At 48.6% G+C, this 24,525-nt stretch overlaps 2 protein-coding genes across 2 annotated transcripts; one reads left to right on the top strand and one right to left on the bottom strand.

The window, feature by feature from the left end:
* The first annotated feature begins 2,499 nt into the window (after positions 1-2,499).
* Positions 2,500-9,510, top strand: LOC122385557 (mucin-7-like). The gene is made up of 4 exons (XM_043373905.1): positions 2,500-2,797; positions 5,813-5,941; positions 6,426-6,576; positions 8,499-9,510. Exons 1-4 carry the CDS (start codon positions 2,755-2,757, stop codon positions 9,286-9,288), a joined length of 1,113 nt encoding a protein of 370 aa, XP_043229840.1. The 5' UTR covers positions 2,500-2,754; the 3' UTR covers positions 9,289-9,510.
* A 180-nt stretch (positions 9,511-9,690) lies between these two features.
* On the bottom strand, positions 9,691-12,390 carry LOC122385556 (putative nuclease HARBI1). Its single transcript, XM_043373904.1, has 3 exons — positions 12,052-12,390; positions 11,460-11,780; positions 9,691-10,776 (listed from the first exon to the last, which is right to left on the bottom strand). The coding sequence occupies exons 1-3, from the start codon at positions 12,360-12,362 to the stop codon at positions 10,155-10,157; spliced, it is 1,254 nt and encodes a 417-aa protein (XP_043229839.1). The 5' UTR covers positions 12,363-12,390; the 3' UTR covers positions 9,691-10,154.
* Between the last annotated feature and the right edge of the window lie 12,135 nt (positions 12,391-24,525).

The raw sequence follows: 24,525 nt of genomic DNA on the forward strand, positions 1-24,525 counted from the left end.
CTCTGCGGCCAAGGACCGCGCAATGCAGGAGTGCAGCCTGAATCGTCATCCCTCAGGTGTGGACACGATTAGGAACAGGAAAGTGTTGTCATAGGTAGTGGGCATAACTTTTGCGGAAAGATATATTGTCGTCCTGTAGTGTCTTTCATTGTCAGCGAGACGCTACATGGAGTTAAAATGGCGAGCGGCCCTCCCGCCGGAATGGTAAGCGTCCTTCTCTGTCAAACGCGGCGCTAGTTTCCGCCTAAGCTCCGCTGGCCCGCTCGACTGCTATGTCATGCGGCACAGTCTACAAGTACAGGTGACCGGTCGCGAGATCGGAGCTCCGTAGCCCGAGCGAGTGTGGCGAAGGTGGGGGTATTCACCGCATCAAACCTACAGGTCGCCTGGACCCTTATCTTGAGACCAATAGTACGCATTGGCCAGGACAACTGACAAACTGAGCCCCATTGGTGCGCCCTCTACTTGTTCATAGTACTGCCCCTGGAATATGAATAATAATATACTATGGAATATAAATAATAATATACTATGAACAAGTAGAGGGCGCTCCAATGGGGCTCAGTTTGTCAGTTGTCCTGGCCAATGCGTACATGGAGTATCTAGAGGATAGAATAATGGCTGCAGCACCGCTCAAGCCAACATACTGGCGCCGCTATGTAGATGACACTTTTGTCATTTGGTCTCATGGGGAAGCGGCTCTTGATGAGTTCTTTCAATTCATGAACAGTGTGTGCCCCAGCATACAATTTACCTCAGAGAGAGAAGCGTACGGCCAGCTGTCGTTTCTTGATGTACGTGTTAGCAGGAGCGGTACAGGTGGTCTGCACACCGCTGTCTACAGAAAACCAACTGCCAGCGACGCATACATCAGAAACAACTCAAACCACCCAGAAATGATGAAAGTGGGGGTCATCAAGAATCTAGTCCGGCGAGCAGAGAAAATTTCAAGTACCAAACAAGCAGAAGCCAAAGAGAAAGAACATCTGAGGCCTCTTGCACCAAACTACCTAGCTAGGTAAAATCGAAAAACCGGTTTCAGAATAAGCTAATCTAACGGTGGTATATTTGTTTGCAATAGCCCAATACATACTCCTACATGTGCTTGCTAAATTTTGCACGCAAATTGTTACAATTGAGGCTTGGACTGGGTATACGTTGCAAAATAATCCAAGCATTGGTGCAAGAGGATTTTGGTGCAAGAGGCCTCTGAAGACTGTTTTCAGACAACACGGCTATCCTAGCCACGTGATAAAAAAGGGCTTCGATGTGCGAAACCAACAAAAAGATGACACAGACCAGGATACAGTCAATCAAAATGAGGTCACCCGCACAACATACATTTCGCTTCCATACGTAAAGGGGTTAAGTGAGCCCATAGCAAGACTTTTGAAGCAGCACCACATCAAAACGGGACACAAGTCAAGAACACTTCGAGACCATTTAATGCAGGTGAAGGACAAAGTGCCACCTGAGATGAAAAAAAGGCACCGTCTATCAGATCAGATGTGAGTGCGGTGAGTCCTACATAGGAGAAAGTGGACGTCCAAAATCAACCAGAATGAAGGAGCACATGGCTGATTTAAAACATGGCCGCACAGACACGTCAGCAACAGCTCAGCATGCCTACTCATGCAACAAATCATTAAATCCAAGAGACGCGAAAACATTGGCAGTTGAAAGAAACTGGAAGCGTAGGACTATCCGTGAGGCACTGGAGATTAAGGTGCACAATTCGTCAATGAACAGGGGGATCGGAAAGGTCACCATCAGCCCTATTTGGGACATTGCGTTGAGATAGGAACATGTGTGCGTTTGCCTGTTACAGTGTGCCTTGAAATGTGTTTCACCACGATTCATTTGTTCGGTTTTTCGTAAGCTAGAAGATCGTCATCACTGACGGCACGATAGGAATATTTGAATTTTTAGGTCATGTTTTTGAGAAAAATGTATTTCAAACCAGTGAACAAGGCTGATCAATAAAGCCGAAATATTTGGTTATAATATTTAGTTTTCCTCAGCGAAGCCCGTTTTGAAAACAATTAACTTTTTAGATATTTATTAACCTGAGGAAAAGAATAATGACGCTTCGGCAACAACCAGCCATATTTCTGCGCTGAGACTAACTTGGTGTCGTAGAATGTTAACTAGTACTCATTCACCATGGAGACTTCTGTTGCAAAACACAATAGGAAAACTCAAATTGGAAGATCTGCTGTGCACTGACTTTGACACCAAAGATCTGTCGGCCTTAGGAATCCCGCCTTTTTACATTTCTGCGCTCAGAGAGTACGAGACTGTGCAGGCAAAAGACGAGTGCAACACGCCACAAGCGGTGTACAAGCAGAGGTTGTGGCGCAATAAACATATTAAGATAGATAGGAAATCAATATTTTTCGCAGAACTTTATGAGCGAGAAATAAAATGTGTCGGCGATCTAGTCTCGCAAGGGGCGCTCATAACCCACTCACAGCTTGAAGCTAAAGGCCGTTGTACACGGGCAACTCCCGTCGGCAATTCCCAGCAATCGGTTGCTCGGCAACAGCCTTTTCTGTTGCTCTGGGTTGCTGAAGTGCTGCCAAATGCTATTCAGGGTTGTTCAAAAATTGCCCAATATGTCGGCAACATCCGACGATCGCCGACGGTCGCGGAGCGTGACGTCACGATAATTATAACCAATGAACGAGCTGTTGCTCTCGATCGCCGAGAAGTTGAATATTTTGAACTTTCTGGCTGTCGCTGAGGTGTTGCTGGATGGTCCTGCAGTACGAGCAAGTAGCTATGGAGCAGCAAATAGGTAAGATATTTACAAAATACCGTCCTCTTTGCCGATTACTAGTCAGGATATATGAAAGGGATTTTTACTGGTTGGATATTGGTCTCAATTTTGATTTATTGGTGGGGATCAGAGCCGGAGAAGCCGTGCGGGACCGTCCCCCCAGGCCCCATTAATTCCATTTCCGGGGGGACCTGGGGGGCCTGATATATAACAAAAGTGGGCCCTTTTGACTTATGTTTTAAAGAAAATTAACCACTTGGGCATGTATTGGTGTAAACTTGGTGACTCTGTAAATTTTCAGCCCTGCTGCGGCTCCGTGAGCCCAATAAGGGCCTCTGCAAGTCGTACCAGGGCCCCTCCGTTATTATCTATTTTGTCACCAAGTTCTTCATCACACATTAAAATTTGACAGAAAGGTGTTTGCTAGGCATAATTTCCTTCCAGACCAGACTGGAAAACATCCATACACTACACCGGACGCCGGTGAGACCCTCTTGCGCCGAAATTCGGCGCAAGCAATTCGGCGCAAGTGATTTTGCGCTGAAATTTCTGTGTGATTTTCGCCAAAAATTATGTGCCTATTTGTGCGAAAATTAAGCCCTTTTTAAATAAAGCGCATGTCCACATCTACCGATCAAGGCTATATAAAGGCTATGGCGTCCGCCGCCATGCGCCGAATTCGGCGCATGCGAAGTTACGCAGGACGTGCGCTGAAATTTTCGCCGGACATATTCGGCACAATGTGTATTATTTCCAGTCTGGCTTCCAGACACCTATCTCCTATGTACAGCAAGTCATGGATAATGAAGGTAATATGATTTTGGGCCTTTTGAGACACTTGGGGGCCCTTTTCCTTCAGGGCCCCTGAAGGCCTAGTCCCCCCCCCCCCCCCACCTCTGAAATCATTTCTCTAGCCATGGTAGGGAAGTGTGCTAGATCTGAAGCCCGTGAAGGATCTTACATTTTGCCAAGAAGCCTTTCAAACATTGATACATATTATTTAAATATGGATAATAAGTAGGTGGCAATTTTTGTTATGAATCATTCCTGATAAGTCTTGTGCCTGGCTTCTAGACAAACAAAAGCTAAAATCATGTTGACAGTGAAAACCGAAAGTAATTACCTTCAAGTGCTAAATTTCTGTGGAAGCAGTTATGCTTATGAATGCCTCCAAGTCCAAAGCATCTAAAAATTGTCTCATTTTGTCAGAGTCAAATAATCCAAGCTCTGCTCGGTTGCTGTTTTTATCAGCATGCCGTCGGTTTTTCCCATATGAGGAAGTTATTGCTGGCGCTTCTTGGCCTCTCATTGGTCAAATGAATAGGCCACGTGAATTCGATTAATGAGGATCCAAGAACCAGCAGCATGCTTGCAGCCTGCTGATAAAAAAAAACTGACTGAACAGCGCCCTGGAAAATTGCTCAGAATCTAGTCTGGATCCTGAGACCCTCCATGGTGGTCCATCCTGATTCTGGATTGTGTAGGATTTTCAGCCATTTTTGCAATGTTTCCGAAAATTAGGTGAGCAGAAATGCTTGTGCATTGGTTTGATTGCTTGCATTGCATTGGTTTGGAATGGTTATAGCTTGTAACATACCTATCACAGCTATCTTTGTTGAAGGACAAAACCACCGTACGGCAGGGACCACATCTACACCCAATACATAGCTCCATCTGTGTGCAACATTTGGAATATTTCATATGCAACTTTGATATCTGCAAAAGTTGGTAGGCCCCATTTAATAAGTTTAAATGTAGCATTAAACCTCCATATATTACCCATATATTAACTTGGAACTGAATGAGAGTTCCTATTAGTACTTGGTTCAAAAATGATGTGGAGCTTAACCTACAACAAAAGCACTTAGTTTGGCAATGGGATCTGAAAGCAGGATGTCATAGGCAATAGCGGATCCAGGGGGCCACGTCACATCTGGGTCAGGGTGCCTCCTGGGGCACCATCCCGGAGGTCACCTCAACCTATAGGAGCTTTATTACAGAGGTAATGGGGCATCATCTAGAAGGTGTGTTAGAATAGGGCACCATTTTTAGGTCTCCTGGAGGCACTGTTTCTGTCCCTCAGGAGGTGGGGTGGGGTGGGGGTACTATTTCCAAGGTCTCCAGGGTCCCCGGTCCAGGGTCTCCACCTTCTAAAGTTATCCTGGGGCACTATCCTGAGTTCTCTGAGGGCACCATCCTGAGGTCTGAGGGGGTACCATCTCAAGGGTCTGAGACACCATCCTGAGTCAGGGCGCACCATCACAAAGTCTGTCGGACATTATCCTGAGGTCTGAGGGGTAACCATCCCAAAGTCTCCAGGCTCACCATCTTGAGTTATCTGTGAGCAAGAACACTCAGATTGTTCACAAAATCTGTTTATTATGTACACACATGACCTAGGATATGACATAATGTGGTGACCTGACATGACATGACCCCAAAATTTTCAGAGTAGTTGGAAAAGGATGGACGCATAGGTATACTTAATTTCAGCCAAATGTCTTTGGTTGAAATTAAAACATAGGTATGCCTTTGTGGGATGTGTGGAAAACATGAGGGTGCTTGCATCCTTGCATCCCCCACTTTGCCGGCGAGGGTTAAGCCACTTTGCGTCTGAGTACATATCACCTCAAGTGGGAGCCTGTTTTGACTGCCAATGGATTATGTATGCTGATTGTAATTTGATTGTACTTTTGCATGTGCAGTAAACCTTATTTTGTTATTGGGTAAGCTCTTGAACAACTAAAGCAAATGCATGTAGTTTACAACGATTGGTAATGGTGGGTGATGTCATTACCTACTGCATTTCTGCCTTCACCAAGTGACAAACTGACAGAATGTTAAAACAAATTTCATGTTTTCTCTACTGTAGTCCATCAAACTGGTTGTCAATGTCATCAGATTGTCATGCTCAAAATTATGTCGTAAATTGCTTCTAGATATTACATCAGTCATAACTCAGAAGAGATGCGCCCCTAACCCCAATAAACAAGCACTGATGTAAGCATTGACCTGCATGTGCTTTGCCCACAGATACCCAGCAACTGATAGAGGAGGTGGAGCGGCGCCCTCTACTGTGGGATCTCAGTGTTCCACAGTACTCAAATAAAACAGTAAAAGATGGTGCTTGGCGTGCTGTCGGAGAGGCCTGTGGCTGTTCAGGTAGGCCCATGTTGCAATGGTCTAACAAGTATGTATTGCTGAGCTCTTTTTTAAGCAGTGAGTAAAGAAAATAGCCAACTTTACAACTGCGATATGGAAATCAAAACAATATTAATGCACTTGCAATGTAAATGTATGCATATCTAGTTCCTTGCTATCGTGGCTATTTAAACCAGCAAAGACAAGTGTATTGTGGATGGGCAAGGAAATGCATTGCACAAACTGAAAACTGATAAAAAACGTATTAAGTTCGGCTACTTATCTTGTTAGTTGTCTACTGTGGAGATAACATTAATATATCTCCTTCGCTGATATGTTGTATGAAAGGTTCAAACAATATTCAAATTAGAGTTGGGCACTCAGAAGTCATACCTACTGGAAAATCAGTTATCAGTTGATTGAATCTGTTTCTGTTGTAAAACTGTGCTCGTACTTACCAGTTTGCACAATGATCTATAATGTGATTTGTTTTACACTGTTGCAGGCGCCGCGGCGCAGGCGAGGTTCAAAAACCTGAGAACGGCGTACCAGAGGAGGAAGCAAAAGCTCCCTAGCGGGTCCGGGGCCCAGCAGACTCCCAGGAGGCCGCACCCGTACGACCTACCGTTTTTGGACAGGGTCAGGCGGCGCGCGGAGTAAGTTACACTACACTGTATTGTCATTGACAAATATGCGACCTATGAGTATTTACCTAGCGTTCCGCGATGCTCATTGATTTAACCCGCGCATGACTGGGGTATTTTCCATAACGCGAGTGACTGACGAGGGGGGCTCTCCAGAGCCCCCCCCCTCCTATCTCCGAAACTAGGCGGGGCCGATCGTCAAAATTCAAACGCCATCTGATAGCCCTGCAAAAATTGTCGAGCGAAACCTATTTTCATTGACCTCAAGGTCACTGATGACCTCACAGGTCAGGTCAAAGTAAAAATTATCGGCATTTTTGCTTATTCACAATTTAGGCTCTGGCCGCCGGCTGACAAGTCCGATCAGGATCATTTCTGGTTTACGCACTCCTTGATATATGCCTTAGATACCCTGAGGGTACCGAACCTTAACTGTGAATTTTTCGGGTCAAGACCAGGTCATCCTAGGCAGGGCTGCGGAGTCGGAGTCGGAGTTGGAGTCGGTCGGAGTCGACAGTTCTGCCCGGAGTTGGAGTCGGAGTCGGAGTTAACGCTGCATGGCTCAGCGTCATGCACTGCATCTGTTTAATTGACGATACTGCGCTCGAAATTAGATTTTGTCGAAAAAAAGGCCATTTTGCTGTTTTGGACGAACGTTTTCAGCGAAAGAAGCAGCAGACGGTGAATTCCCCGGAACCTGCTTTTTTAATGCTGCATGCTATTTTTAACGCTTATTTGCAACGCAAAGCCTTGGAACGCACAGGAGATCGTTTCAGGCAAGATAAAAACATCTCTTTTATGAACTTAAATATCATGATATGTATTTTAATGGAACCGCCCGGAGTTGGAGTCGGAGTTGGAGTCGGAGTCGGAGTCGATTTTCGAAGCCGGAGTCGGAGTCGGAGTCACACTAAAATCCATCGACTCCGCAGCCCTGATCCTAGGTCACGAAAATTTTATATCATGTATCGGTCACGTGACGCATGTTTTATGGTCCATTTTACTCGTAGATTTCGAAAATACTGTCGTCTGTGTCATTTGAGGTCATTTTTTAGCTGAATTTACCGGAGATCAGGTCACTTTTAGAGTCCCTTCCCCCAAGTCATGCGCGGGTTAATGACCACTGTGATGAATAAACAATAAAGGCCGGTTCGTTATCGAGAAAAATTGATTGATTTTACTTTATATTATCTCTTCGGCGGCGGCGACTATCAACAACACTGGCGGCGATACAAACACGGCGGCAGTCAGGGCGGAACTCAACCGCGATGATTTTTTTTTGCATCCCGGTTGCACTGAGGCATACCGGGGAACCGCGAGGACGAGACGGGGGTGAAATCAACTCGGCTTATCCAGCGCAATGTGAAGGATCCAGGACGGGCTACCAGACAGAGGATACTTTAAAAGTCGGAAAGGAATCTAGTGTAGGCACGGGGAGGATAAAGGAAAGGGGCTGGAACACACGACAACCACGTTTCATTCACAATGACACCCAAATAATGCACTCTCTGCGCCGCAGGTGAACTGAAATGCATGTCGGATCTCTGACGTCGTTCTAAAAACTGCATTGCCTCCGCCTCCCTCCCCCCGCTCAACAAAATTTCGTGCCGCCGCGAAGCATTTCGAAGTAACTTCGGTTTCCTCAACACCGATGCTGCCCCCCCCACACACACACACTTTTTTCAAACGCTCCTACGCCTATGGTTATGTCGTCATATGTCAGGTCATGTTCATCATCATCATCATCATCATAATAATAATAGCCAAGTTTATTAAACAAACTTGGTTCCCCCCGTTCGGCCGGAATCGGCGGATTTTGCGATCTAGCTGAGTTTTTGCGATCTAGCGAGCTGACTAAACATGACGATACGTAAAGACCTTTAGAAATTGATACGTAATTTACTTAATTATGCCAACCTTTTACATGTCCTCAGGACCTCATCCAACCTGGAGCTACCAGATCCTTCTCCGCGTCCTGTTCCCCCCTGTGAGAGGTCGCAGTCCGCGGGAGACGCTGGACCCAGCCGGCAGCCAGGACCGAGCCGTCCGCGTCAACTCGTCGTCGCACCAGACCCGCTCGAGACGGATGTTCTGTTTCTGGACGACTGCTCCTCGGTCCCCTCGCCGGCGGCGCTGGTAGAGGTTTCATATGGATATGAATCAGAGACACAGTACACACCGCCGTCACCACACGCCTCTCACGCACCCACCTCATGCGACCCACGCACGGCGGCCACACCCACGACAGAAACACCTACAACACCTTCACCCACGCTCACGACAGCTACACCCACACGTACGACAGCAGCACCCACGCTCACGACAGCCACACGTACGACAGCAGCACCCACACCCACGACAGCCACACGTACGACAGCAGCACCCACGCCCACGACAGCCACACGTACGACAGCAGCACCCACGCTCACGACAGCCACACGTACGACAGCAGCACCCACACTCACGACAGCCACACGCACGACAGCAACACCCACAACCAGCCAGCGTGCCGGTGGGAGGCGCCGACGAGCGACCGACGACGTCGACGCGCAGCTGGTCACCGAACTGGATGAGATGCGGCGTGGGCGCACCCAGTTTGATCCCGAGTGCGTCCACTGGGGCAACATCGTCATGAGCGAGATGCAGGCACTGGAGCGTGGGGGCGATGCCCGTCGGGAGTTCCGCGGCAAGCTGGCGCGCCTGGTCGCCGAGCTTTACCAGTAGCTCTTGTGATCTGTGATGATGTGATGTAGACGCGCGTTTTTTCTGTGATTGTTTTGTAGCTGTTTTGTTTTGTAGTTTTGCCATGAGCCTACTGCAGTCGGCTCGTGGCAGCCATTGGCGCCACTGGTTACCTGTTGGTATTGTTACAACACCTGTTGTAAGGGTTACCTGTTGTTACAATACCTGTTGGTATTGTAAATGTAATAAAGTTCGCAAAATGTATGCTGTTGTTTTTGCCAGACGTTTTTGTCCACGACCACAAAAGAAAGCTCAGTGGTGATAAGTACGTAATGACCAACTTTTTTAACATCAGTTCATCGTGCACATAATAAAATGAGCACATAACATAAATAAATCGCCAGTAGCTGGAGGCGTTGGTAGATGTGTGTCACGAATCGGACACCCGGTAAACCAGGGTATATTGAATCGGTAAAACGAACAGTCAGCTCGACGCTCAGCCAGGATCGAGCCGTCAGCGTCAACTCGACGCACAGCCAGATCCGCTCGAATAAGACGTTCAGTTCTTCGACATCTTCCGCGCAATCACGTGACACACCGCGACCAATGGGCGGGCGCGCCGAGTGCGCCTACCATACAATCGTCTGGACGGTAGGCTTTGGCCCGGCGGGCCCGCTGGCCGGCCGGGGAGCCGCCAGCGCGGCACAACGCGTAACAGCAAAAGACAATGAACAAATCATAACAGGTAGAGCTTGCGTATGAACTGGGCCCACAGTGCACACCGCCGTCACCACACGCCTCTCCATGCGACCCACGCACGGCGGCCACACCCACGACAGAAACACCCACGCCCGCGACAGCGGCACCCACAACAGATACACGCACGACAGTCACGCCCACCTCCAGCTTCACTGGTCAAGGCCAGCTGCAGCTCTCTGCCACGGGACGCTGCCGACGCCGTTCACATACGCGGTCAGGGCCTGGCGGACGCGGGCCGTCTCCCGCGAGTGATTGTTGGCGCCCATCCTACCGATGCCCCGCAGGGTGGGCGCGGCGTCACGCTCGGCGGGGACGGCTGCGTAGCTGCGGCTGACACTGTCGGCATCCACGTCTCGCTGGCGCAGGAGATTGTGCAAAGCACACGTTGCTTTCACCAGCAAGGCGGCTTTTTCTGGCGTGCAGCCCAAGCTCCCACGGTAGATTCGCCACTGTTGAGCCAGGATCCCAAAGGCGTTCTCGACGCAGCGGCGCGCACGACTCAGACGGTAGTTGAAGATGCGCCGCTGGTCCGCCTCCGATCCCACCAGCGACGCCCTCGCGTACGGCCGCATGAGGTGGCGCTGTAGCGGGAACGCCTCGTCTCCGACTAGGAAGTGGGGCAGCTCCTCGTCGGTGTTCGGCAGCGCCTTCGGTGGCGGCAGAACGTCGCCCACCTCCTGGTGTCGACGCAGCAGTGCGGCCAGATCGGAGTTGGCGAAAATGCCGCCATCACTTTCGCTGCCCTGGCTGCCGACACTGATGTAGGTGAACCTGTAGAACGAAAGTATTGTCAGCACGAGATTGACGCGGTGTCCAGTAGCATCGAGTAGGCTAATCAAAATGATCAGATTTGAAAACGGAGGCAGTGGGTGTTGTATGATAGATATCACCGTAATGATTCGCGAACAGGGCGCACGCAATCTTATAGGACTGTTAATGCTAGAAGATTCAGATTCAGATTCAGATGTGTTCGAATAAGGTCCACAATAAACGTGGCTTTTCACTCATTCACGGAAGCGGCGGATATACGAGTATTATTCATGCTATCGTTACCTTACACCAATCATTTACGTAATTGAATTCGAGATGGGTAGAGGCAACAATGCCAATACATGCAATTAGTTTGACATGATCGACCGGGTGGTCGTTAGACAGGGTCAGACTCAAAAGTCCAACGGGCGAGGGGGCGGATGTCACCGACAAGCATTCCCACAAAATCTCATAAACTTATTCAAACAAGCATTCCCACAAAATCTCGGAAACTTATACAAAAAAGCATTCCCACAAAATCTCGGAAACATTGCGACAAGGGTACGTGAGGTTTACAAGGCAACAAGTACGGTTTTCGTCCTTAGTCGAATTTCAGATGTAAGGATGATGACAATGCGACATTAAGTAAAATAATACGAGGTAAAATAATCCACTTCGAGATGCTAGCCTTCTGTCGGGCTCACCTGTATCTGGCGTCAGCTACGGCCATGAGCACGACGCTGCAAAAGCCCTTATAGTTAAAGTAGATTGAACCGGTGCCAGCTGGTTTCTGCAAGGCAACATGCTTGCCATCGAGCGCCCCGATGCAGTTTGGCAGTTGCCACAATTCCAAGAAGTCGTCAGCTGATGCATGCCAGTCGTTCAGCGTCGGGGAGCGCAGGCAGAGAGGGGCGAGCCGTTGGTATATGGCCTCGCACACCTCATATATTATCCCTGTCGCTGTGCGTGGGGCGATGCGGTACGACTCCGCAATCGTTTTCATGGCGCCTCCAGCTGCCAGGTATCTGCAACGACAGGAATAGGTAGCTCAACAGTCAGCCGTTTCTAGTTTGATCGGCAACAAACGTCCCACCATTACCTGGTTCGGTTCAGGGCTTGACACTTTGACAGGTGTCAGTAGTTGACCTTAACCCGGCAGGCGGTGGGCCTCACGGTGAAAAAAAAAATAATGACCTGCTTCAAGTCCTCGCCATGGAACACTTTAAATGAAGCATTAAATATGCAAATGACCATTTTTGGTACGACAAATCAGCCTGAAACAGCAAAATTGCTTACCGCAAGGTTAGGGCCAGTCGCTCGTCAGGTGGGATGGGACGTCGCATGTTGGTGACTTCTTTAGCGATGTCGTCCCGCACGAGGCCCAGCAGATAATCAAACTCGGCTGGCGTCAGGCGCAGGTACTGCTGGTGGGCAGCTGGGTCACTACGCAGCTGGCTGACGAGGTGGCTGAACTCCCCGAGCTCGTCGCGAGCAGCCAGCACCGGTCGCACCCACATGCGGCGTCTTCTGCGCTGACGGAGCTTGATAAGCCGCAGAATCCTGATGCGCTGCAGACGAGCTTCAATGGCATCGTTATCTCCGTCCATGGCTGAAAGCAGACAGCAACTATTAGACACGCAATTGACAAAAGGGCATGCTCATACTTGCAAGGTGATCATGATGTTTGGATGTGTTTGGATGAGGTGGATCTTGATTTTTTCTTAATTTCAGAGTTGTGCTATCATAAATTAACACATTCATATCAAATATGAAATCCAAATAAATGCAATCACATGCATAGCTGCAGTTTAACTCTTTGACAATGTGATTTTTTCCTTGTGTAAAATGATGTAAAGCCAACCATGTCTTATCTGCTCCAGTTTGTAAAACTGGTGCACCTTCTGATGCAGTTTTTCCTACCCTTTACCAACCCAAGAGCCAATTCCTACCATTTGCCTACTGACTGCTGTAGTGGATGAGGCTGACAAGGTTATTCATGAGTTGGAAAGATGCCAGTGCAAAAAAGTATCCATTGAATAATTGCTTATCTACAAATCTACAAATGCAAAACAATAGGAAGGAACATTGTCTCCAAGCCATGGCTCTATACACAAAGGACGTTAGGGTGCTGGAAACAGTGCAACGCAGGGCAACAAAGTTGGTTCAAGGCAAGAAGCAGGTGAGCTATGAGGAGAGACTGAACACTCTTGGACTGCTGAGTGTGGAGGAGAGCATGCAGCGAGGCGACCTGATTGAAACTTTAGAGCTGCTGCCAGGAAAGCTGGATGTAGAACCAGGTCAGTTTTTTTGTCAGAAGTCAAGACACTGCAAGAAGAGGACACCAAAACAAGCTGCAGGTTAAAGGCACAAAAAAACAGTTTTTCTCACAAAGGCTGGTAAAGGCGTGGAACAAGCCCCCTGCAGACATAGTTGAGGCACAGTCCACTGTCTTTCAAGAACAGACTGGATAAGTTCATGAAAAGTGTTATCCACTCTTTTCCAAATTATCCAGTGATGTAGAATGAGATGTGGACACTGAATAGACTGTTTACCCACAGTCCGCAATGCTATACGTATATCTATCAAAAACGGAACAAAATCAAAGATGAACATGTTTTCGTAAATATATCACCATGGCGTCATCAGCATCTCTAAATAAAAACAAGATATGCCAAGATAGGTCAGAAGATCAATCAGAAAAACAAAATATGACAACAGTATTGCATAGTAATATCCTTATCTGGTTTAAATTAACAATATCTTGATCATCTAAAAACAATACATGGTAACAAGATAACAATATCATATCATGTTTTAATCAGACATGACAATGACAGTAAATTTGCAGAAATATGTTCATCTTTGACTTTGTTCCATGTCTACCATGTCAATGTGGTTTAACATCTGTTGGAAATGATTGTGCATCAACTGTTCTTACGTATCTACATTAGCCAAGGCCAATGAAGGGAGCTGTATGACCCCTGAAAGCACCCATTCAATAAAGCAATAGCTTTGGACTAATTATCATTTTAGTAATTATCAACCCACCACAGATAAAACAACATACAATGGCGTACTCCAACCTTTGATATTTGTTTTAACCTTTAATACAACGTTTTGGCATTAAAAAAATAGTGGCATCACTAGCGAACGATGGCACAGGCAAGCTATCATTAATACATATCGATACATATAGGTATAATATGCAGAAAACTTTAATATCAAACGCCACAAACCTCAAAACACATCTGCGCCCGGTTGCCGGTGGGCTGGAATGCCGGTTGTCGAGAGTCGCCCAGTTCCTCGGCGTGACGTAATTATGACGTCAGCAATGTGAAAGCAAATTCATCGGTGTTGCTAGGAGTTGCTCGCGTGCTGCCACCGGTTGCCCGGCGATCGGTTGCCCAGAGTCGCCGAGCAACCGATTGCTGAGAGTTGCCGGCGGGAGTTGCCCGTGTACAACGGCCTTAAACACCCAGGAACTCGGATTGCCTTATATAAATATCAAAGTTTGGCTCATGCCATCCCACGCCAATGGAAAGTCGTCATGAGGCAGCACACCCTGGCGCTGGATAACAGTGGCTCGGTCCCCGAGATACGAATGCCAGATGATAGCACAGCACAGTTGAAAACTGCGTTGTGCAGGACAATGTATCAGGCACTTCTCCCAAAAGCAACCAAACCAAGATGCCAGACTAAATGGGCGGAAGAAAACTTTCGTTTCTCTGATGACAAATGGTCACAGATTCAATTGCTGCCTTATAAGTGCTGCAGTTCCACAAAACTTCAAACATTGCAGTATCGTATTATTCACAGATACATACCAACAAGAAAATTTTTGCATACTAGAAAGTTGATTGACTCTCCACTTTGCGTATCATGCGCCCATCAAGATAGTATAAATCCACTTTCTAGTGGATTGTGCAAACGTGCAAGCAATGTGGCAAGATATTGCCAACTTGCTACGAGGAGCGTCAGGCGATCGTTTCAGGGTATGCGCAGAGCACATCATTTTTGGTTGTGTTGATGCACCTCGATTGGTAAATTATGTGACACTTTTAGGGAAAGAATTCATTATAGCTAAAAAATTGAAAGGCGATAGCGAATTGACAATCAGGGAATTTAAGGCACGTCTTATGAAGCAGTACCATATAGATCGGCTCATTGCATCTAGAAAAGACAAACTGGCTGAATTCCATCAAGAGTAGGATGTGTTAATCAAACACGGCTCATTTTCCGATTGATGAGAATATTACCAGGGGTACCTAAAATGACATGTGAACGTTTATGTTTGATCGTCGGCGTTGTGTTATGTTACGGCGTTTTTTTGCATCGTACGTGCAACTATCGCACATGTGCAAATGTGCAGCTCGCGCGCTCTGCCCGCCCCTAACCCAACCCGGCTAACCGGAGGCCGGCCCTATAAAGGGTCGGCCGGCCGGCCGGGCGCGCGGCTCGCCACCCTATCAGGGTGACGGGTCGCGGGCCCGGCCGGCGGCCTGGGGCATCGCCCCAGCGAGACCGAGTCTGTATCCCGCGGGGCGATGCGGGGCGGGCAGGACGACATTGAAGTTTGTGGTATAGTGTTGTGATGTTGTGAACATGATGAATAAACATAAACCTTCACAAAAAAAGCTCCATTAGAGGCGAAACGGCGAGCTGGGGTCGTACCGACCCCCCGGAAACCCATTTTGTATGCATTAAAATGAGGAACGTATAGAAAGAATGCCTTTCTAATTTTTTGCATGTCGATTTTAAATGACCTGAAATTTATTTTGAAGAAATAAAAATGGCAAAAATTTTTGGTCCCAAGGGCCGTCATAGACAATTAAAAAAAAAAAAACATTACGACTTTTTCAAAATGTAAAACTTTCCTTTCCAATTTTAAAAAAGCTGTATTGATCTTTGATTTATCGTTAGTTCAAAACTGTTTACCGTTTGTTGCTTGCTTAGCTCATTTTTGAGTTATAGCTCATCAAACTCACCCTTACGATCTGAAGTTTAGAAAATATTATGCAATGTAGCTCAAAAAGTTTTCATTTGAGAAGTCTGATATTTTGGCAGGTGTTTTTGGAGCCTATGATTACCCCTAGTACCAATTTTCATTCAAATCTGAGAGATGAGGGTGACGGGCCTGGTACGATCTATCGTGGAATGCCCCATTAACATACGATACAAAAATATCTAAATATAAACCTATCACAATATCATAGTGGTGCAAAAGCTGATTCAAGTCACCGCCAATAACATTCACAGAATAATACGGTTGCATGAGGCACGATCCGGCACTTCTACGGGCTCTGACGCAATGGCACTTACAACAGGCTAGTGAGCAAGGTGATCCTGACATGTCAGGTACATTGTGCACTATGCAGTCCATCAAATATTTGCCATGCTTTGCAGATTCAAGCAAGTATTTTTTTCTAGGCGAGGCTTACCAAAAGAAATATCGCCGGCTTTCGGTACACCTTCATGCCTCAGCCTCCCACAACTTTAAAGGTAGTGTGCCACCTTTGAAAGATTTCTCATTTTATTTTTCCTAGGATAAGAAGCTTCTGTTTTTACCTAATATCGCAAAAAAAATCAAAAATGAGCCTGGAATAGTGCCTTTTTCGCCTAAAATTTATCGGTTTTTCGATATGTATAACAACTGTAGTGGACTGACCTGCAAACAGGCGTCGGCAACAATCGCGAATGCGGCGCACATGTGACAATAAGCAAAGGTCATTATAGAGTTACGACGTACGGGAATGAGTTATCAGCTGTCTAATCGTAGACAACACAATGTCGAGCCTTAAACTGTAAGCCTGTATTGGTATTGTTTCTTTTATTTGGCTGTCGAACATTATTTATGGTTTGAAATATGATTTTATGTAAAATAATTGATATGAAAAAGCCGTCTCTTAAGTTATGACCCCATTTCACCACACGCAAGTGGCAGAAATGACAATGATCAGCTGACGCATTTTTCTTGGCCGAAGTCAGAGCGCGCGGCCCGACGCATCACCACCGCACCACAAAGTATGAGCAGAAGCCGCGCCCAAAGCCAGGGCCCTGGTAACGTGAGGTAGCCGAGTCGGGGCAGCGTGCGCTGACCCAAGCCGGGGCCGCAGCTTTGGGCGCGGTTCACCGCATCCCCGCGGGCAGCCCCGGGCTATCACATGACACCGGGAGGACGCGCGGCCCCGGCTTGGGTCAGCGCACGCTGCCCCGACTCGGCTACCTCACGTTACCGGGGCCCTGACTTTGGGCGCGGTCTACCGCACCACCTTACAGGCGTGTTCGAAACCGCAGGAGATGATGATGAACGGGTTTATCGAAACTTGATTGGATGAGCATATCGGTAATAGCGATTTCAGTGTGTGCATTTATTGTTCATAGTGGTGTGAAATGTGGTTGGGGTACGACCGACAACCCGTCGGGGCGAATTTCGCACTGGGGTACTCAAAATTTGAAGAATTTAAGACGCTTCCATGAGTTTTGAAGGTATGGATAAGTTCTAAAAATCCGGTTCTCCTTATCTGGGCCATTAACTCCATACGGTCCATGAAAGCTGGCACACTACCTTTAAACAACTCTGCAAGCAAACAGAAAATAAAATTAACTGCTGATTTAAAAAAAAAATGTCAGTGAGAATGGCTTTCTTATCTACATCAACTGACTTTTGTATAAGATAAATCAATGTGGGGCAAGATAGGTAGCTTACACATTCGGAAAAAAGGCTAGACAGCAACTGAAAGAAAGTCCCGTCTTCCAATAGTCGGGAATTCAAACGAAACAGCCTTGGAACGCTTGGAACAGAGCCAAGCGGTGCTCCATTTGTTTGTTTATAATGATTGTAGTGCTGATGTATTTTTAGGACTCTGACGGTCGGCTTATAAAAAATGAAACGTTTTTACAAAATTTGTAAGGCAAGTACCTAAAAATTGTCTGAAAAACTAAAATATTCACCAGTATAACGCCTTTTGGGGCGACTAACGGAGCGAGCGAGAGGGTGGGCCTTGCACGTGCGAAATTGCGAGGGGGTACCTTCAACTGACTTGCGCACGGCACCCTACTAACCGGTCTCTAGCGATGTGCCAAATTTGAGCACAATCGGCCCAGCCTTCTCGAGATCTGGAAGCGGCACCCTGCACGTGCGCACGTGCAAAATGGGTCCCAACTAACTTGTGCACGGCACACTGCTAACTGATCCCTAACCGTGTACCAAATTTGAGCGCCATCGGTCCACCCGTTCTCGAGATCTGGAAACGACCCCTGCACGTGCGCACGTGCAGCAGCACCCCAACTCTGGCACATGGATATGCAGTGCCTTGTGGGTGCCTACCTACATGCCAACTTTCAGCGCAATCGGCCAAGTAGTTACCGAGATATTGCAACAATTACAAAACTGACACCTCTTCGTTTTGCACGTGGCACAAGCATAAGGGGTCACCCACATGCATCGGGAATAGTCCAATACTTGGTAGAAGGAATGAAGCTACCGTACAAAAATTACCGCGTGTAAATCGGTCAAGTGGTTGCTGAGATATAAGCCTCGCAAAAGCGTCCGCACGGCCGGCCGGCCGGCCGCTCATACTCAGAAATTTCCGTTAATCTAAGGAAAGACTCCGCTCGCTTCGCTCGCTCCGTAAAAAGCCAAACACTATGAAATACCGGAATCGGAACGAAAAAGTAACCCGAAAATCCAGCCTAATCACCGACTCCTAAAACTGCGACAAAATGAGCACTTTTCCCCGCAACTCGTTGTCCAGACGTAAATATGCCTTGCGACCAGACGGCCCAGTTGTGCGACAGTACAAGGCTGCTCTACACGAGCTGGACCTTGTTCAGCTGGTTACCGAGCCGACACACTTGGAGCCGGCCGGCACGCTCATCGACCACATCATCACCGACGTCCCGGACCTCACCGCGACGGTAGTCCCACCACCTGACGTCATCACGGATCATCTCACCGTCATCGTCCGGGCGCCCGTGGGCCTGCGGGGTCGCCGGCCTGTCCCGTTCACCGCGCGCCTGTGGCGCAAGGTAAATTGGGACACGGTGTGTCTGGACCTTCTTCGGGCCGACTGGAATGCTGTCTATGACTCAGTCTCGATTGACGACAAAGTGAGTGCTTTTCTGGCCATCTGGTGGGGCGTACTTGATGTGCACTTTCCTGTGAAGCGTGTTACACCTCGCCGGCCCCACTGCCCGTGGCTGGAGGACTGCCCGGAGCCAATATACCCTGGCCCGGAGCTGCGGGAGTTAATGAGTAGGCGAGACGCAGCGTACCGCGTGTGGCGCCGCTCTCGGACGGACACGGACAGGGACGAGCATCGGAGACTGAGGAACTGTGTGAAAAGTGGACTGATCAAGTGCAAGCGCGACTTTTTAGCCAGTGACATGCTTTCCGATCGCCGAGCCTTTTGGCGCAACATCAGGGATTTCACTTTCTGTCCTTCCCGTGGTGGAGCTGTTGCTGGCGAGGGGGTACCACCGGGTCAAGAGGACACTTTTAACGCCCATTTCGCAGCTGTTGGGCCGCGAATCGCTGCTGAGCTGTCCGCCAGTGACCCCTCCCCACTCCCGCCGCGGCCGCCGTGTGTTACGCCGGCGGGGCTGCGTCTGCAGCCTGCCACGCTGCCGGAGCTGTCGCTGGCTTTGAGCCGGTTGTCTTCGTCCCGCGCAGTCGGGCATGATGGTGTACCGCTGCAGGCTATAAGATCGTGTTTTACTGTCATAGGCTCTCATATTTTACACATTGTGAACGCGTCCATCATTTCTTGTAATTTTCCCGACACATGGAAGCTCGCTACAGTCGTGCCTTTGCACAAGTCCGGTGCCAAAGATCTACCAGGCAATTTTAGGCCAATCTGTATTTTACCTGTGTTATCAAAAGTGTGAAAAAATTGTTTGTACTCAGCTGTCATCTTATTTCGCTCGCTGTCACCTTTTAGCTCCGTCACAGTATGCTTACCGATCTAGACACTCAACGGAGGACGCACTGATCGACGTGGTGGAGTGGATGACGCGGCGTGTCGACGATGGCGATGTTGTCGCCGTCACGTCCATCGACCTGAGCCGGGCGTTTGCCAGTGTTGACCACTGACGTTCTGCTTAGAAAGCTGTGCTGGTATGGTATTGGTCCTAACTCCTAGATGGTTTCGTAGCTACCTGACTGGTCGACGGCAGGTGGTGAGAGGTGGTTCCTTGTCCTTGCCTCTTTCCCATGGGGTTCCGCAAGGTTCCCTAGTCGGTCCCATCCTCTTCAGCATCTTCACAAATGTCCTTCCATCCTATCTTCCTCACGGCCGCCTCATCTCCTACGCCGACGACACCCAATTACTTGACTCGGCCCGTCCTAAAGATCTATCCATCCTTAAATCCCGACAGGAGGATACCCTCCATGCTGTCCTCTCCTACTTCACATCCAACTCCTTAAAAATGAACCCATCTAAGACCACTCTGCTCTTTGTCGGGACTACCCAAAACCTTAAGAAAACCTCATCCTTCCACCTTAACCTGCCAGACCACTTACTAACACCCTCGCCATTTGTGAAGATGCTGGGAGTGACCCTAGGCCCCACCTTATCCTGGGAAAAGCACATCTCCAACGTTGTCAAAAAGTGCAATTCCACCCTTATATGTCTGTATAAAATTCGCCATCATCTTAGTCCCGACATCCTTAAGCTCCTTATCCAGTGTCATACCTTTCCTCACATCCTGTACTGCCTCTCTGTCTGGGGTGGCGCCGCTGCATGCCACCTTCACCGTGTGCAGAAGGCGATGAATTTCGGTGCGAGGGTTGTCTCTGGCGTGCGCAGGCATGACCATATATCGCCGATCCTAGCTGCGCTGGGCTGGTGTGACGTCCGCGAGCTGGTTAAGCGCCGTGTCTGCCTCGGCGTCTACAGGGCGCTGAGGGACCCATGCACACGCTCCCGCGGCGATCCGCTCCCTGTTCATCCCTCGTACAGCGGTTTCCCGGCGCAGCACCCGGTCGACTGAGGCGGGCGCTCTCGAGCTGCCCTCATACCGCCTGTCCGCGTCGCGCCGCGCGTTTTCTTACCGAGCGGCCGCGGCGTGGAACCGCCTGTCGTGAGTGTCGCCCGCTGTCACCGGCTCTGTAATCCGCGCCGAGTTTCTGCGCCGGCTGTCGAACTAGTCGAGGGTCTGGTTTGTCCGACTTTGGACCGTGTTTTTATATACCTATCTCTTGATTGTGATTTACTGTGATATTGACTGTGTCATGTTTTTATCTATGTACTCAGACTCGGACTAAATATTAAGCCACTGTGTGGAAATGTCCTCAATACACCGAACTTGAAGGATATTTAACTAGATCCGCCCTTTGTACCGCTCTTGGTATCGCCCTTGCAAGCCCCTTGAGTGACGCATCTGGTCAAGGAACCCATTCCTGGTGCGTTGGCGGCTCTGGAATGCCACCTATTCGTCCTCGTTGCCGCCATGGAGAACAGACGTGGTCGTGTAGGTGTCCGTGCCGATATGGGCGAGCGGATGCTGGCTATACAGATGATAGAACGGCGGAATATGTTTATTGCTGCCGTAGCTCGCGAGTTGGGCCGTAACAGGGCAACAGTTGCTGTTTGGTGGCATCGCCACAACGAAGATGATGGGAACCTTCTCGACCGGCATGGAGGAGGTCACCCTCGTGTTGTGAATGAGAGGCTCAAGAACAAGCGATTCTGGAGCTTGTTACGAGGCAGCCGATAATCACAGCTAATCAGATCAAGGCGGAGCTCCACCTCAACTGCTCGGTGGACACCATCAGACGGTAAGAACTTCAGCATCCAATAGTTAATATTTGTATTTGCTTGTGAATTGGAGTGCTCGGTAAAGATGTCAACTCATTGCGCATCAATGATAAAAGCTATAGCTAACATAAATATATGTCGCAAATGCTATTTGTGACAGGTTGATATTTGTCTTAGCCCCATAAAAATACGACGAATCAAAGGATTAAAATGGGCTGTTGCTTAGCGCGCTCAAGCCTGAGCTTATTTTCGTAGTGGATGCGTGAAAACATCTCAGAAGACTTCCTGATCAGTAAATCATTATGTTGCTAATGTTTTGGGTCTGGGGTCAATACGCTGTTTCTTGGCTCGCTTCATGGAATAAGGCTCTAAAGCTGACAAGCAACGAGCATGGCGACACCGGTGTCCATCTTGCGACCGCCGTTGCGGTCGAAGGAAAATTTAGTTTAACATAAATATTTGTATGTGAAAAACGTTTCTGTGAGCATGATGATTATCAATAAAAATGTCTTAATTGACCTTATCCTCATTATAGCTATTAGCGAAATTAATCGAAAAAAGATAACGTGATTGGATTTTTTTTACTTTGTTTGATTGATATAATAACCGATATGAGCATATATCTAATTTTGACATTTTAGAGATACCTAAGTATTAAGCCGATATTCCACGAGGTTGCACTTTCAAACGTCCCAGCCCCAACTTTGTGGAACAAGCCTAGTGCCTGATGTATATTATCAAACATTTTTAATGCCAAGAAAATAAAGCACGCTGGTGTTGTTTGATGTACCATTTGATTCCTACCATATAACTTATGTTGCAGCCGGACGGACGGGCACTCGGTTCGCACCAGAGCACGTGGCACGTACTCAACGGAGTGGCCGCGTCTCCGTCCACGTCTGGGGCTGGATCGACGGTCACGGCAGAGGGACACTGCACAGGATCGGCGGCAGGTTCACCGCAGTCGCCTACCAACAGCTACTCCGGTCTCCGCGACGAGTTCATGCCGGCCATCCGTCGGATGAGGGAGACGCCTGTCCTGATGATGTAGGACAACATCCCCATCCCATCCATGCAGCACGGAGCACCATGCAGTTCTTCGAGCAGGAGCCGTGGATCACGGTTCTTCCTTGGGTGGCCAGAGGCCCAGATATGAACCCCATAGTCTGGGGCTTCATGACATCGGAGTTGACGCCCCGACTGCGGGATCGGCGCGTCACGGCCGACCAACGGTGGCAGGAGATCCAGGAGTGCTGGGAAAGAATCGTGACTCCACAGTGCTGCCGTCGCCTAGCCGAGTCGGTGCCAGCTCGGATGAGGGAGTGGTGGACGCTGGCGGCCAGTGGGCCGGCTACTAGTGAGTAGCGACGCAGATCCGTCGGCCATTGTCTTAGTGTGTGACGACCCTTTTACTTTTTATTGAGTTTACGCATTCACTGCTATGTTTGGTTCGCTGCCGCTCCGTGCTACATGGATGGGGCTGTTGTCCTGCATCATCAGGACAGGCGTCTCCCTCATCCGACGGATGGCCGGCAGAAACTCGTCGCGGAGTAGCTGTTGGTAGGCGACTGCGGTGAACCTGCCGCCGATCCTGTGCAGTGTCCCTCTGCCGTGACCGTCGATCCAGCCCCAGACGTGGACGGAGGCGCAGTCAATCCTTTGAGTACGCGCCACGTGTTCCGCTACGAACTGAATGTTCGTCCGTCCGGCTGCCATAGAACATACTGTGTTCAATGTAGAGCACCATTAAATGACCTACAGTATGTATCCGTCTGGTTGGCGGATGGTTCGCGGCCGGTCGGCTGCAAAGTTTTTCGCCCGCATTCGTCCCTAGGTAGCATTCGGCCAGCCGGCAACTGCCGAGAGGGCTGCGTTAACGACCTGGCGTACCGTTAGGGATCGACTCAGCAACAGATCATTCTTAGTCTCAGTTGAACATACCGATCCTCACGGATATTTGCGTATTGCGTTACTCGGAATATCGCAATGCGTTATCGCGCAAAGTTGGCCATCTAGAGTACCTATAAGTAGTGTATGGGCAGAGTAGGTATGGGCAGGGTAGAGTATGGGCAGGGTAGAGTATGGGCAGGTTAGGGTATGGTTAGGTGACGGGTAGGATAGGGTAGAAGCTGGGAAACTTTTGGATCTGTAGTGCTTCTCGAAAAGCCATGCCTACCTACCATACAATTACATTAATTAACTATGCCAAACTCAACCCTACTTATATAAACATACCAGTTTTGACAACCAAACTTTTGGCCTCTTCCACATATACCTTAACCCGCGCCCTGCTGGGGGTCCTGGATTTCCACGCCCTGCTGGGGGGGGGGGGGTGTTTGAACACCCCCCCCCTTGTAACTCGGCTCCTGGGCCACGTAGCGATACGCGGAAGGCGGCGTTCGAAAGAGCGTAAAAAATAATGACGAAATCACTTCGGTCAATTTTTTGGTCAGGTCAAAGGTCAGGTCACCAGAGGTCATTGAAGGCAAAATTTCGCCGATTTCCAGGTCGAATGTCGAAAATTTCCAAGAAGCCAACGCATAACTCGGGAACCAATAGAGCTACAGCGCCGCGGAAAAGCGCATTCGATAGCCCTATTATCGCCCTTTCTGAGTAATTCTCTCAGATTTGACCTAACGTCAACAGTTTTGCCTGCAGGGGGCAAAAACTGCAAAAATAGCCGATTTTTTCGAAAACAGTTTTTCTGCAATAACTTTTGACCCAAGCCTTGTACGAGCTTACTTTTACCGGCATCGTGTTCCTCTCGTCAAGACGCATCGAATGAACTATAATTTGACCTTGAAAGGTCAACTTGAAAATTTGACCTCAGGTCAAGGTCATGACCTGACCGGAAAGGGTCATGTTGCATATCAGTCGATCCGTATCGTCGAGCTGAACACATCTAAGGCGTTTTCATCGCTCTAGCATGCCTCTATCAAAAGTTATTTGCGAAAAACTGTTAGATACCATTCGTGACCTAAGATGACCTCAGGGCATAAACAAGGGTCACGGA

The sequence above is a fragment of the Amphibalanus amphitrite genome, unplaced genomic scaffold (genome assembly GCF_019059575.1).
Source record: "Amphibalanus amphitrite isolate SeventyFive unplaced genomic scaffold, NRLGWU_Aamphi_draft 000223F_arrow, whole genome shotgun sequence".
Classification (NCBI taxonomy): domain Eukaryota; kingdom Metazoa; phylum Arthropoda; class Thecostraca; order Balanomorpha; family Balanidae; genus Amphibalanus; species Amphibalanus amphitrite.